Below are 12,346 nucleotides of genomic sequence, written 5' to 3'. Positions count from 1 at the left end.
CCACAGTGAACTGAAATAGGGACGTTCTCACCTCTAGCACTTTGCTTCGCACTGCCCCAATCATGTGCTCCAGACACTGCAGAACTCCTACTCCACTACCATTGTTCAGCAGATGCGTGGCAACAGGGATGACCTAAAGGAAAGAGTAGCAGCCATGAGAGCAGAGCTAAGTTTCAAATCTCCTCTCAAGTCTGCTTAACCTACCTAAATCCCTTCAACCTCGGATAAGCACCATTGGCATTCTAGACAAAAAGAGACTTGGGGGACGCTCCACGTTTAAGTTGACCCATTTTGAGCCCCTCTTCCTTTCTGTCTGCTCGATCCTCCCCAGGAGGAGTTCCTCCTGCCCAGTACGTACCTTGCCTAAGCAGGACAGCTGAGACTGCCAGAAGCGGTGGCGGCGCGAGGTGGGGAACACGGAGCTGGAGGGCCCGGAGGAGGCAATGAGAATGAGAGGAGAGCCGGGGAGTTTGCTCTAAGGAGAAAGACCCCACCAGAGAGCCAGTGAGTGAGAGGTGCTCCTCCATGGAACCCCAATACCTTTCTTATCCCAACCAATGCTAATTTCCTCAGGAAACTACGTTAAGCACTACACCCAGCCAGTTATTAATGAAAGCAGTTAAACAAGCCATTATCCTCTTGCCAAAGTTCTAAGACTGGATTCTAAAAACAATTTCATGGGCCACAGTTAAGTCCAACTTACTGGTTTGTTATGAGAGAGCACTCCCACAGCGGGGTCCCAGGGCCTCTTCAGTAGGAGGGACAAGGCCTCAGCTCCAGCAGCCCCGGTCTTCGTGTTGGACGACACGAGCATCCGGTCAATCAAGGTAGGGATCTAGAAGCAAGGGAGAGGAAAGATGCTTCCAGCATGAAGTAGGAGACCCCACCACCAGGATCAGGTGGGAGGACACAGCCCCACTATGAGCCGAGGAGATTTCAACTACACCTCTCAAACTTTCCTCACGAGAGAAAGTACAAATCAGTGCATGGCTGAAAAATATGCCTCCCATCACATTAAAGATAAGTGGATACAGTCCTCTGGAAACCAATCTGGTGACACGCACCAAGAGACTTAAACTTATTCTTATCTCTTTCTTAACAACCTGTATCAGAAATACATACACACACACACACACACACACACACACACACACACACACACACGGGGGCTGGGGGGTAAGCAAAAGACAAATTCACTCTCAATAATAGTCAAAAAGTGGACACAACATTAAGGCATATACAAGGAAGTGGTTAAGCAAATTATCTACATAATTAGATTTTATGGATTAATTTTAAATATTTAAAACAATTTGTAATAACATAGGGAAATAATTTGCTAAAACGTTAAAGGTAGAACAGAATATATAAAAATTATCTCTACTCAGAAAAAATACTACAAGAAAATATGCCAAAAGGTTAATAATGAACTTTATGGAGTTATGAATTTTTTTCCTTTTCAGACATCTGTGTTTTCTGAATTTCCTCAGTGAACACCAGTTGATTTTATAAATTAAAAACAAAACTCTGCACTTACTTCTAGAATACTGCCTTCAAACTGTGGTGTGTTAAAAAAATATGTTATTGTGCCCCAAATAATATATCCTACTATACTGTGTATACAGCTGACCCTTGAACAACACGGGGTTGGATGCCAACCCCCCATTCAGTCGAAAAGCTGTGTATAACTTTACAGTTGGCCCTACGTATCAGTGGTTCCACATTACACCATTATGATTTACCAAAAATGTGACCTCATAGATGTGTAAATATAGGTTTCAGACATGCTGATGCTAACACTGAGAACAATTATCTGTGTGAATCCCATACTACCCACAAGAGGTCAAAATGACCTAGGGGAAAGGAAAGATTTTTAACTGCTAGAGGTAGTTTTCAGAAAAATAAACTTTTTGAGAAACTGGAGAATAAAAACTACTACAGTGATGCAGGCTGTAAAAGTTCAGTCCATAGCTAACATCGTACTCAACAGTGAAAACCTGAAAGCTTTTCCTCTAAGATCAGGAACAAGACAAGGATGCCCACTCACACCACTTTTATTCAGCATAGTATTGGAAGTCCAAGCTAGAACGATTAGGCAAGAAAAAGAAAGGAAAGGCATCCTTTCCGTTAGATTTAGAAAGAAGTAAAACTCACTATTTGTGGATGACATCATATTATATAGAGCAAACCCTAGACTCCACCAAAAACAACCATTAGAATAAACGAATTCAGTGAAGTTGCAGGATACAAAATCAATATACAAAAATCTGCTGCATTTCTATACACTAATAGAGAAAGTAAGAAAACTTTCTCGTTTACAACAGCATCAAAAAGAATAAAATACCTAGGATTAAATTTAACCAAGGAGGTGAAAGACCTGTACACTGAAATCTATAAGACATTAATGAAAGAAACTAAGACACAAATAAATGGAAAGATATTCTGTGCTCACAGACTGGAAAAAGTAATATTGTTAAAATGTCCATACCACCCAAAGCAATCTACTGTACAAATTCAATGCAATCCCTATCAAAATTCCAGTGGCATTTTTCACAGAAATAGAACAAACAATCCTAAAATTTGTATGGAACCACAAAAGACCCTGAATAGCCAAAGCAATCTTGAGAACAAAGAACAAGGCTGGAGGCATCATGCTTCTTGATTTCAAACTATTTTACAAAGTTATAGTAATCAAAACAGCATGGCATCGGCATAAAAACAGAATCACAGATGAATGGAACAGAATAGAGAGCCTAGAAATAAACGCATGCATATATGGTCAATTAATTTACAACAAAGGAGCCAAGAACTTACAGTGGGGAAAGGACAGTCTCTTCAATAAATGGTGTTGGGAAAACTGAACAGCTACATGCAAAAGAATGAAACTGGACCACTGTATTACATCATACACAAAAATTAACTCAGAAAGGATTAAAGACTTGAATGAAGATCTGAAACCATAAAACTCCTAGAAGAAAACATAGGCAGTAAGCTCTTTGACATTAGTCTTGGCAATGATTTTTTGGATCTGACACCAAAAGTAAAGGCAGCAAAAGCAAAAATAAACAAGTGGGACTCAAACTAAAAAGCTTCTGCATAGCAAAGGAAAACATCAACAAAATGAAAAAGCAATCTATTGAATGGGAGAAAATATTTGCAAATCATGTAGCTGATAAGGGGTTAATATTCAAAACATATGAAGAACTCATGCAACTCAAAATCAACAAAATAAACAATCTGGTTAAAAAATGGGCAGATCTGAATAGACATTTTTCCAAAGAAGATATACAGATGACCAACAGGTACACGAAAAGATGCTCAACATTATTAATCATAAGGGAAATACAAATCAAAACCAAAATGAGATATCATCTCACACCTGTTAGAATGGCTATTATCAAAAAGACAAGCATTAACAAATTTTGGCAAGGATGTGGAGAAAAGGGAACCCCTGTGCACGTTGGTGAGAATGTAAATTGGTGCAGCTACTACAAAAATCAGTAAGGATGTTCCTCAAAAAATGAAAAACAGAACTATCATATGATCCAGCAATTCCACTTCTGTGTATTTATCTGAAGAAAACAACAATAACTCAAAAAAATATATACACCCCCATGTTCACTGCAGCATTAAGTACAATAGGCAAGATATGGAAACAACCTAAGTGTCCACTAATGGATGATGGATAAAGAAAATGTGGCATATGTATATATGCCACGTTTTCTACACACACACACACACACACACGAATATTATTCAGCCATAAAAAAGAAGGAAATCTTGCCATTTGCGAAAACATGGATGGACCCTGAGGGCACTGTGCTAAGTGAAGCTAAGTCAGACAGGGAAACATAAATACCGTATGATCTCACTTGTATGTGGAATCTAAAGAAAAACAAACAAAACAAAAAACCAAACTCATAGATACAAAGAACAGACTGGTGGTTGCCAGAGGGAGGGGGTGGAGGATAGTGAAATGGGTAAAAGGGATCAAAAAGTACAAAATAAATTAAGCCATGGAATGTAACGTACAGCATGGTGACTACAGTTAATAACACTGTATTCCAGATTTGAAAGTTGCTAAGAGAGTAGATCTTAAAAATTCTCATCATAAGAAAAAAAAAATGTTTGTAACTATGTGTGGTGACGTATGTTAACTAGACTTATTGTGGTGATCATCTAGCAATACATACAAATATCAAGTCATTATACTGTATACTTGAAACTAATATAATGCTATATGTCAATTATACTCCAATTAAAATAAAAAATGCAAAGATAGGACAAGAAGATAAGCTGTTCCAGGCAATGATAAGCAAGGACAGTGATCCTAATTTTGAAAGAGCAAGACTAAAAAGGTTTCTGTACAAGAAATGAGGGGAGGGACTTCCCTGGTGGCGCAGTGCTTAAGAATCCGCCTGCCAATGCAGGGGACTCGGGATAGAGCCCTGGTCCGGGAAGATCCCATATACCGCTGAGCAACTAGGCCCGTGCACCACAACTACTGAAGCCCACACGCCTAGAGCCCGTGCTCCGCAACAAGAGAAGCCACCGCAATGAGAAGCCCGCGCACCGCAACGAAGAGTAGCTCCTGCTCACTGCAACTAGAGAAAGCCTGCGCGCAGCAATGAAGACCCAATGCAGCCAAAAATAAATAAATAAATAAATTTTATAAAACAAAAGAAATGAGGGGAATATAACCATGCGACTTTCTCAGTTTAATTCAGGAAACAAATGTTTACGCAACCCAACACTGCTGTTACAAGACACCAGCCTAGTGCTCACTGCGAAGGAATTTAATCTACAAGGGTTAATGAAGACAAGCACACAAACAACAAAAGAGGAGGAGCTGATAAGTGCCATAAAGAAAAATAAGCCTCACACTATGATTCAAACCATCTAACAGAAAAGACGGAAGCAAGCAGGCAATTTTCATCTGAAGATGCAGCATGTGAAGTGAGATGCACTCTGAAGAATTCTAACAGAAGACGGGGGAAAGCCTTCTAATCAGAGACACCAGATATAAGCAAGAAAGAACAGGGCTTATTCTGGGCACAGATAGCCTGAAGTCGAGAATTTGGGCAAGGAAGTAGGAGGACGAGGACATAAGGCTAGTAACAAAGGCTAGGGCCCAACTGCAAAGGATCTTCACCCTAAACTGGCCATTTCTTGTAACTTACTTTGTCACTGTGAGCCACTCAACACCTTGAGGTAGAGGATCTGACTGAATTAGACTTTAAAAGCTTTTATCTGGCAGTAATAAGAGTACACCTCTCAAATGACAAAGCCTTGAAACTCACTTTCTGTAAATAAGAATACTTAGAAATAATTAATCAATAACCAACTTCTCTGCTTGGAGCCAGGCAGACCAAGCATCCCTGGTCTGTCCAGCACTGCATCTCTCTCAGCAGACAATGAAGAGGCTAGGGTCTATACCTTCTCTGCTCCCCTTACAATAGGTCTGGTGGTGAAAGTAGCTGGGCCAAGAGCACGATCCCATCCACCTGCATTTTCATCCAGCAGGAACATTAGAAGTTGTGGGAAACAACCTAAGTATTTGCTGTGAATCTGAGAGTCGTGGGAACATAAGAGCCTGAAGGGAGACGAACCACTGAGAGCAGAGCCTCAAGTGGACAGCGGCTCACAGTCTGGGACCCTGCTGACTGTGTGTCCTCTGCCATTCCAGCTAACCTACACCATGACCTAGAAGCAGGGCCGGGCAGCATGCACTGTGCACACCTGTGGAGTCCCGCCAGTGGTCCATCATGCTCAATAAACCTGAACACCACTTCATTCACATGGGAACATCCAGACAGTGACTTCAGTGGGGGAGCAGGGCAAACTTCTTTACGAGGGAAATGACCTCCAAGGCATACTGGCCGTGCAATGTAAGGCAGAGAAGTGGGCTCTGGGCACTACTAATACTCATCCCTCAGGGGATATTCACCAATGCCGTACTCTTCCCATAGGCAGAATGCTGTGGAGAACATTTAAAATGCCTGAAATACTCACAAGCCACTGTTGTCGGCCAGGGGCCTGTCGTGGCTCCACACCCACCCTGTGCCCATGCCTGCCCCCTATTCACCGCCTGGGCCAGGGTCTCCACTGCAGAGGGGCAGCACAGGGGGAATTCTGGGACTATCTTTTCTTTTGTTTCTTTCTCCACTAGAAAATAAGCTCCATCAGAGTAGACAGCAATTTCTGTCTTGCTCATCCCAGCGCCTGGCACATTATAGGCACAAAATAGTTGAATGTATAAATTAATGTCAAATTTCCTACCATGCATTTCATTAACGCATCTGGTCCTGAGTTTTGTTTTATTTCCACACTAAGCCAGTCTTCTTTTGCTTTCAAACAAACTCGGCAACCTTCAAGTAACAAACAGGCAGGAAACAATAAGTCTGGAAATTGGGGGAATATGGCTGGGGAAAGCTGTTGGCCAGGTAAATTATAGCAACAAAGCAGGCCAGCTTCCTGCAAAGGAGAAGAAAACCACTTTAAAAAAAAAGGTGAAGAACTGAAGTAATCCAAGTTGCCTGAGGCCATTCTGTATTGGAGCAAAACACTAAAAATGATGGTACCACTTATAAATCATTAACAGTTACTGTGGGTTTCCTATGTGCCAAACTTTGCGGCAAGCATTCTATCTCGATTAATGAATTTTCACAAAAATCCTAGATAGGTATTAGTATCAGCCATTTTTTTAGAGATGAGGAAATTGAGACACTAATCCAAGACTACACAGCTAATTAGTAATCAAGATGAGATCAGCCAGGCAGTCTGCCCCCAGAACCTGTACTCCAATCACACCGAACACAGCCCAGTGCAGTAACTGCAACCAAAATAAAGTGCAATCATGAAGAAAAACAGTGTAACTTTGTGCAATACCGTCTAAGTAAGAAAGCAGGGAAAGTTAACGATACGCTTTATAAAGAGTGACTGAAGTGAAAGTGTTGCCACCGAAGGCTCATCATGATGAGGAGAGACCGAGGCATCACATCACGGCGCCCCCTGCTCCGGAACACCTCCCCACGCGCACCCCCACACTCTCAGCACCACGGGTCTGCTTCCTGCCCCCCTCTCAACACCCCGCCCTGGTAAACCCCTCATCTTCTCCTTTCTCACCTCACCTCAGACCACAAGCTGCAGGGCTGCAGAGGCTAAACATGTTCTCTGGTTTTCAGGAGGGCTAGAGACATTTACGCCTGGTGAAAACACGAAATGATACCATGTCTCTTATTTTTGATAACAAACCTGTTAGCTTCAGTCATGCCCTCCAGGCCGACCAGGCAATGACCTCGCCCAATCCCACTTCCTGAACCCACAGCGGAGGCTGGCTACCCCAGGACAGGGCAGACGGCAATCACGGCCTCACCTTCCCTTTCAGTGTCTGCAAAGCATCCAGGTAGGCGGCCAGCATGGGCAGACTCAAGGTCTCCACCAGGGTGGTGTGCAGCCACTGGACCAGCTTGGTGTCCCAGCTCACACTCGCCAGAGCTTGCCGCACTCTCCTCGCACACTTGTCCACGGCAACACGGCGCAGCACTGGCTCGTTACAAGCCTGAGAGGTGTAAGTGGGGGGACAAAGTATGAGGGCCACCTCGTTAGCAACGTGAGGTGGGGGTGGGGGGAGCGGGGTGAGGTCAGCTAGCCCGTGAGGCCCGAACTATGGGGAGCCCACGGTGGGCAGGCTTCTAGAGTCTTACCCCTTCGTTGGCCAAGCGGGCAAGCCGATCAGACTGCAGGGCTTTGAGGATCTTGTTGAATAGCTTGTTCTGGGCCATTGTCCAGCCAGTCCTATAAGAGAAACTCTGAGGAATTAAAGTCAAACCCTGGGGATGCTCGCCATGCACGTACACTGTACAAAGAAGATTATGTCATGTTTTTTGTTCCCACTATGAAACAGTATAACTCAAAGTAGCTTAGAACGAAGCTAAAGCACAACACCCAGATTCTGGCCAACCAATGCTGCCGATGAACCACCTCAACATATACTTGTATTAACATACACACTACAAGTCAAAACCAGTCACAAACAGAGTCTTTTTGGTGCGAGCAAAGGTAATTAATTACCTAGTGGCTAATATAATCCATCAGTAAACAGAAGCATGGCACCATTGCACAGACATATTTGAATTTCACAAGTTTAGTATTTCACACAAAAAGGCAGACAGGATGAGAAAGCATTTTAATGTACTAAAACCTCAGACTAAGATAAGAGGCCTATTTAATCAGCTTTAGGAACGAAAATGTAACAAACGAAGTGGCTCTTCTCCCACTCCTTAAGAATCCACCCCTCACTAACCTTTCTCCCTTTTCCATTTTTTTCCCTGTATATCACACAATTAAAAAATTTACTTTTGAATGGTCTGTTCCATATAAGTTAACTCTGTATCATCCCTGCGTATGACCCTGGAAGACACACTTTTACCTTGCTTATGGAAGGCTTTATGGTTCCTCCTCCAGCTCAGCTGTAAACTCCCTGCAATTAGAAACTTGTCCTACTGCTCCTGTCCCCACATAATGACACGCAGCACAGCAGTGTGGAGCTGACTAAAGCCCCCCTCCACCCCACTCCTGGCAATCTTAATTACTCTGATACTCCAACTCTGGCCAGTAATCTTCCTAAAGATACTAAGAGAAAGGTAACAGAAGATACTCAATTGTTTACCAACTCTCCCTGCCATAAAAATAAACTGGTGCTTAAATCTCCTTTAAACAATTTTAGGTGGATGCCAGACCCAAAGGAGAACCTGGAACGAGATCAAGGTAGCGCTCCAAATCAGCAGGGAAAAAGTAAATAGGGCTGTGACAACTACCAGCCACCTGGAAAAAGAAAATCTGGATTCCTACACATCACTCTTTACACCAAAATAAATTGCAAGTGGAATAAAAAGTTAAATAAAAATAAAATGACCGAAGTACTAGGAAAAAACAGTAATTAAAAAAATCTAACTACCTATCTAATCTGTATCTTAGAATGAGTAAAACTTTCTATGTATGACCTAAAACCTAGAAGCCATAAAAAGAAGAAAGATAAATGTAACTACATAAAAATTTCAAATTTCTATAAAGGAAAAAATTAAGTATCATAAATGAAGTCAAAACACAATGAAAAAATAACTACTGTTTCATTAAAATAGAAAAAGCCTCTAGAAAACTATTAAGAAAAAGACAAAACACTCAAAACAAAAACAATGGGCAAAGAACATGAAAAGGCAGTTCATGAAAAGGCAGTCAACCCCCTTGGGCCTTCCCTGGTGGTCCAGTGGTTAAGAATCTGCCTTCCAATGCAGGGGATGTAGGTTCGATTCCTGGTCGGGGAAATAAGATCCCACATGCCATGGGGCAACTAAGCCTGTGCTCTAGAGCCTGCGCGCCACCAACTACAGAACCCACACGCTGCAACTACTGAGCCCACACGCTCTAGAGCCTGTGTGCCACAACTAGAGAGAAGTCCACACACCACAACGAAGAACCTGGTGCTGCAGCTAAGACCCGATGCCAAATAAATAAATAAATAAATATTAATAAGTAAATGTAGGGACTTCCCTGGTGGTGCAGTGGTTAAGAATCCGCCTGCCAATGCAGGGGACACGGGCTCGAGCCCTGGTCCGGGAAGATCCCATATGCTGCAGAGCAACTACGCCCGTGCACCACAACTACTGAAGCCCGCGCACCTAGAGCCCGTGCTCCGCAACAAAGAAAAGCCACCGCAATGAGAAGCCCAGGTACTGCAACGAAGAGTAGTCCCTGCTCGCCACAACTAGAGAAAGCCCACGCGTAGCAGCGAAGACCCAATGCAGCCAAAAACAAAATAATTTTTAAAAAAATGTAGTCATAAGAAGTTCAGTAGTACACTGTTGTGTGTTCCAGGGATGTTCCAGATCTCTGGAAACTTTGCTGATGGAAATATAAATTAGTACCGCCTTTTGGAAAACCAATTTTGGAAAAAAATCAATCAAAAACCTAAATCAGATCATGTCACTTGGCTCAAACCCTTCAATCGCCCCATTTCAATCAGCTGAAAGCCCAAGTCCTTGCAATGGGCTGTCTGGACCCCCCCTGCCTCTCCAACCTCATCCTCCATGACTGTTCCCAGCTTACTGTGCTTCCCCACATTGCCCCCTCCCTTTATCTCCCCCATGCACATCCAGCATGCTCTCACAGCACAGACTGGGCCCTAACCATCCATTCCCCTTACCTGAAACAATGGCTCCCCCTCCAATCTCCAGGTCCTCGTTCAAATGTCACCTACTGAGGCTTTCCCTGACTCACCTGTACTTAAAACTGCCGACACCTCACTCCCACCCTGGGATTCCCTATCCCTATCCAGCCATACCACCACCTCACATTGTATCCATTTTATTTATTTGCTTGGTTTGTCCTCCTCTGCTAGAATGTAAAGGCCAAGATGGCCGAGATTGTTGTCCATTTTAAGTGCTACATCCCCAGCACATAAAGCAGTGTCTGACACAGAGTAGGGACTTGAACATCTGCTGAATAAAGAAACAGATGAACTGTGTGCATACTACGTTCTAAATCCTGTAAATAGTGGAGTACAAATTCAAACCCTCTCACTCCCTACCACAGAAGCGCCTGGGTCCTGAGCAGCAGAGGAACACGGATACACCATGTGGGCCAACTGTAAATTGAGCCCTTCACTATACAGGGTGCCTGAACCGCAAGGAAGTTGCTTCAAACAACTTCAGCAATCTCCATTTCTCTTACTTTATAACAGACTAGCACCTTTGCCATCATAACCCACCAACCAGACACCCTCTTTTCTACAGGTCATCTCTCTAACAACATGGCCCAGTAAACATGCAGGTGGAAGGCAAATTACCCTTTGTTATGCACACTGCACAGTTATCCCATTATCCTTTCCTTCTGTAAAATAAAATCTCCACCTACCATGTCTCCAGTTTGACAACTTACCACAGTTACACAGTCCAGGAGAACACTAGCTATGAGCCAGGAGCTGGCTGTGTGCCCTCAGTCTCCTTGACTGTAAAAGAGATGGACTAGATGATCTTCACGGTTCCTTCTAACAGTAAAAAGCTCAGGTAGCTATGACTACTGATGGGAGCAAGCTGAAGTCCAGGATCACAGAATTCTTCAGGGGTACCCTCTACCTGTAGTAGCTTTGTTGCCAAAGCTCAATCCGCCTTAACCTCCAAAGCCTCCCATCCTTTTATAACCCCTTGTGGCATACTAGAAGCAGTCTTAGGTTTCCTGGAATCGTTCTTTTTCTTATTTTCCCATAGCTCTCTTGGCTTAATTTCTGCTACTTCATTAGGATTTGGTCAGTTTTTGTTGTGCCTTGATATTCAGAGAGATTCTGGATTTGGGAGGTAGGGGAGTAGAAGCTTTTACTCCAAGTTGGGACTCAGGATACTTTGGGACCAGGAAGGTTTGTGGGAACCAGCACCTTCCAGCCCACTGGTTCATAATCTCATTTTCCTTCACATTATTTAAATGTACGACACACTAACATGAGTAGCATGTCTCATATGTATAGTGATTCTTGGATGGGCTTGGGGATTTGGTGGTGGTGGGAGGAGACAGAGGATGTCCACAAGTGGTTATAAAAAGCTCTCTGGGGCTTCCCTGGTGGCGCAGTGGTTGAGAGTCCACCTGCCGATGCAGGGGACATGGGTTCGTGCCCCGGTCCGGGAAGATCCCACATGCCGCGGAGCGGCTGGGCCCGTGAGCCATGGCCGCTGAGCCTGTGCGTCCGGAGCCTGTGCTCTGCAGCGGGAGAGGCCACAACAGTGAGAGGCCCGTGTACCGTTAAAAAAAAAAAAAAAAGCTCTCTGGAGATACATGGATATTTCCATTTTAATAAACTTCTTTGCTTTTAATGGCTGGCTCTACCCTACTGGTTGGCATTTAGGTTGTGTCCCTTTTATTGCTATTATAAACAGTCACAGTGACCATCCCTCCTCTCCCCAATACACTCAAACACACATCTATTCTATCCATATCTTTACACGGTTGTGCAAGTATCTCTGAAGGATAAATCTCTTGAAGTGGAAATGAAAGATGTGTTAAAATTTTTGAATTTCAGTTCTGTGAAAATAATATGTATAAAGAACCTGCAACATCTTGAAAGCAGTATTATACTGCAGCCTTACCCCCAGCAGCAATGCTCAGTGATAATCAAACAGGTTAAACAATGAATACAATTTCTTCATGTTCAACAATCTCTTGACCTTTCTCAAAGCCCATTGATCATGTTGCAAACCTTAATCCCAAGGACAGAGAATGAGGTATAATTTTTATTTATGAGGTACCGACAGTGTTTCCAAAATTATCCTGTTCTTTATTATACAACAGGATGTTTTCT

The 12,346-nt window shown here is 43.2% G+C and overlaps 1 protein-coding gene across 5 annotated transcripts in view; it reads right to left on the bottom strand.

Annotated features, from left to right (window-relative positions):
- KANSL3 (KAT8 regulatory NSL complex subunit 3) overlaps positions 1-12,346 on the bottom strand; it is a 41,749-nt gene that overhangs the window by 19,443 nt on the left and 9,960 nt on the right. For all 5 annotated transcript variants that reach the window (XM_060027322.1, XM_069541259.1, XM_060027323.2 and 2 more), the window contains 5 exons: positions 7,704-7,794; positions 7,373-7,558; positions 704-835; positions 359-475; positions 32-133 (listed from right to left, as the gene is read on the bottom strand). In XM_060027322.1, coding sequence (XP_059883305.1) covers positions 32-133; positions 359-475; positions 704-835; positions 7,373-7,558; positions 7,704-7,794 — 628 coding nt within the window. The remainder of the gene's footprint in view (positions 1-31; positions 134-358; positions 476-703; positions 836-7,372; positions 7,559-7,703; positions 7,795-12,346) is intronic.

This window comes from Delphinus delphis, chromosome 12 (genome assembly GCF_949987515.2).
Source record: "Delphinus delphis chromosome 12, mDelDel1.2, whole genome shotgun sequence".
Lineage (NCBI taxonomy): Eukaryota > Metazoa > Chordata > Mammalia > Artiodactyla > Delphinidae > Delphinus > Delphinus delphis.
The sequence above is the reverse complement of the archived record's forward strand: the minus strand, read 5'-3'. Positions and strand labels throughout refer to the sequence as shown.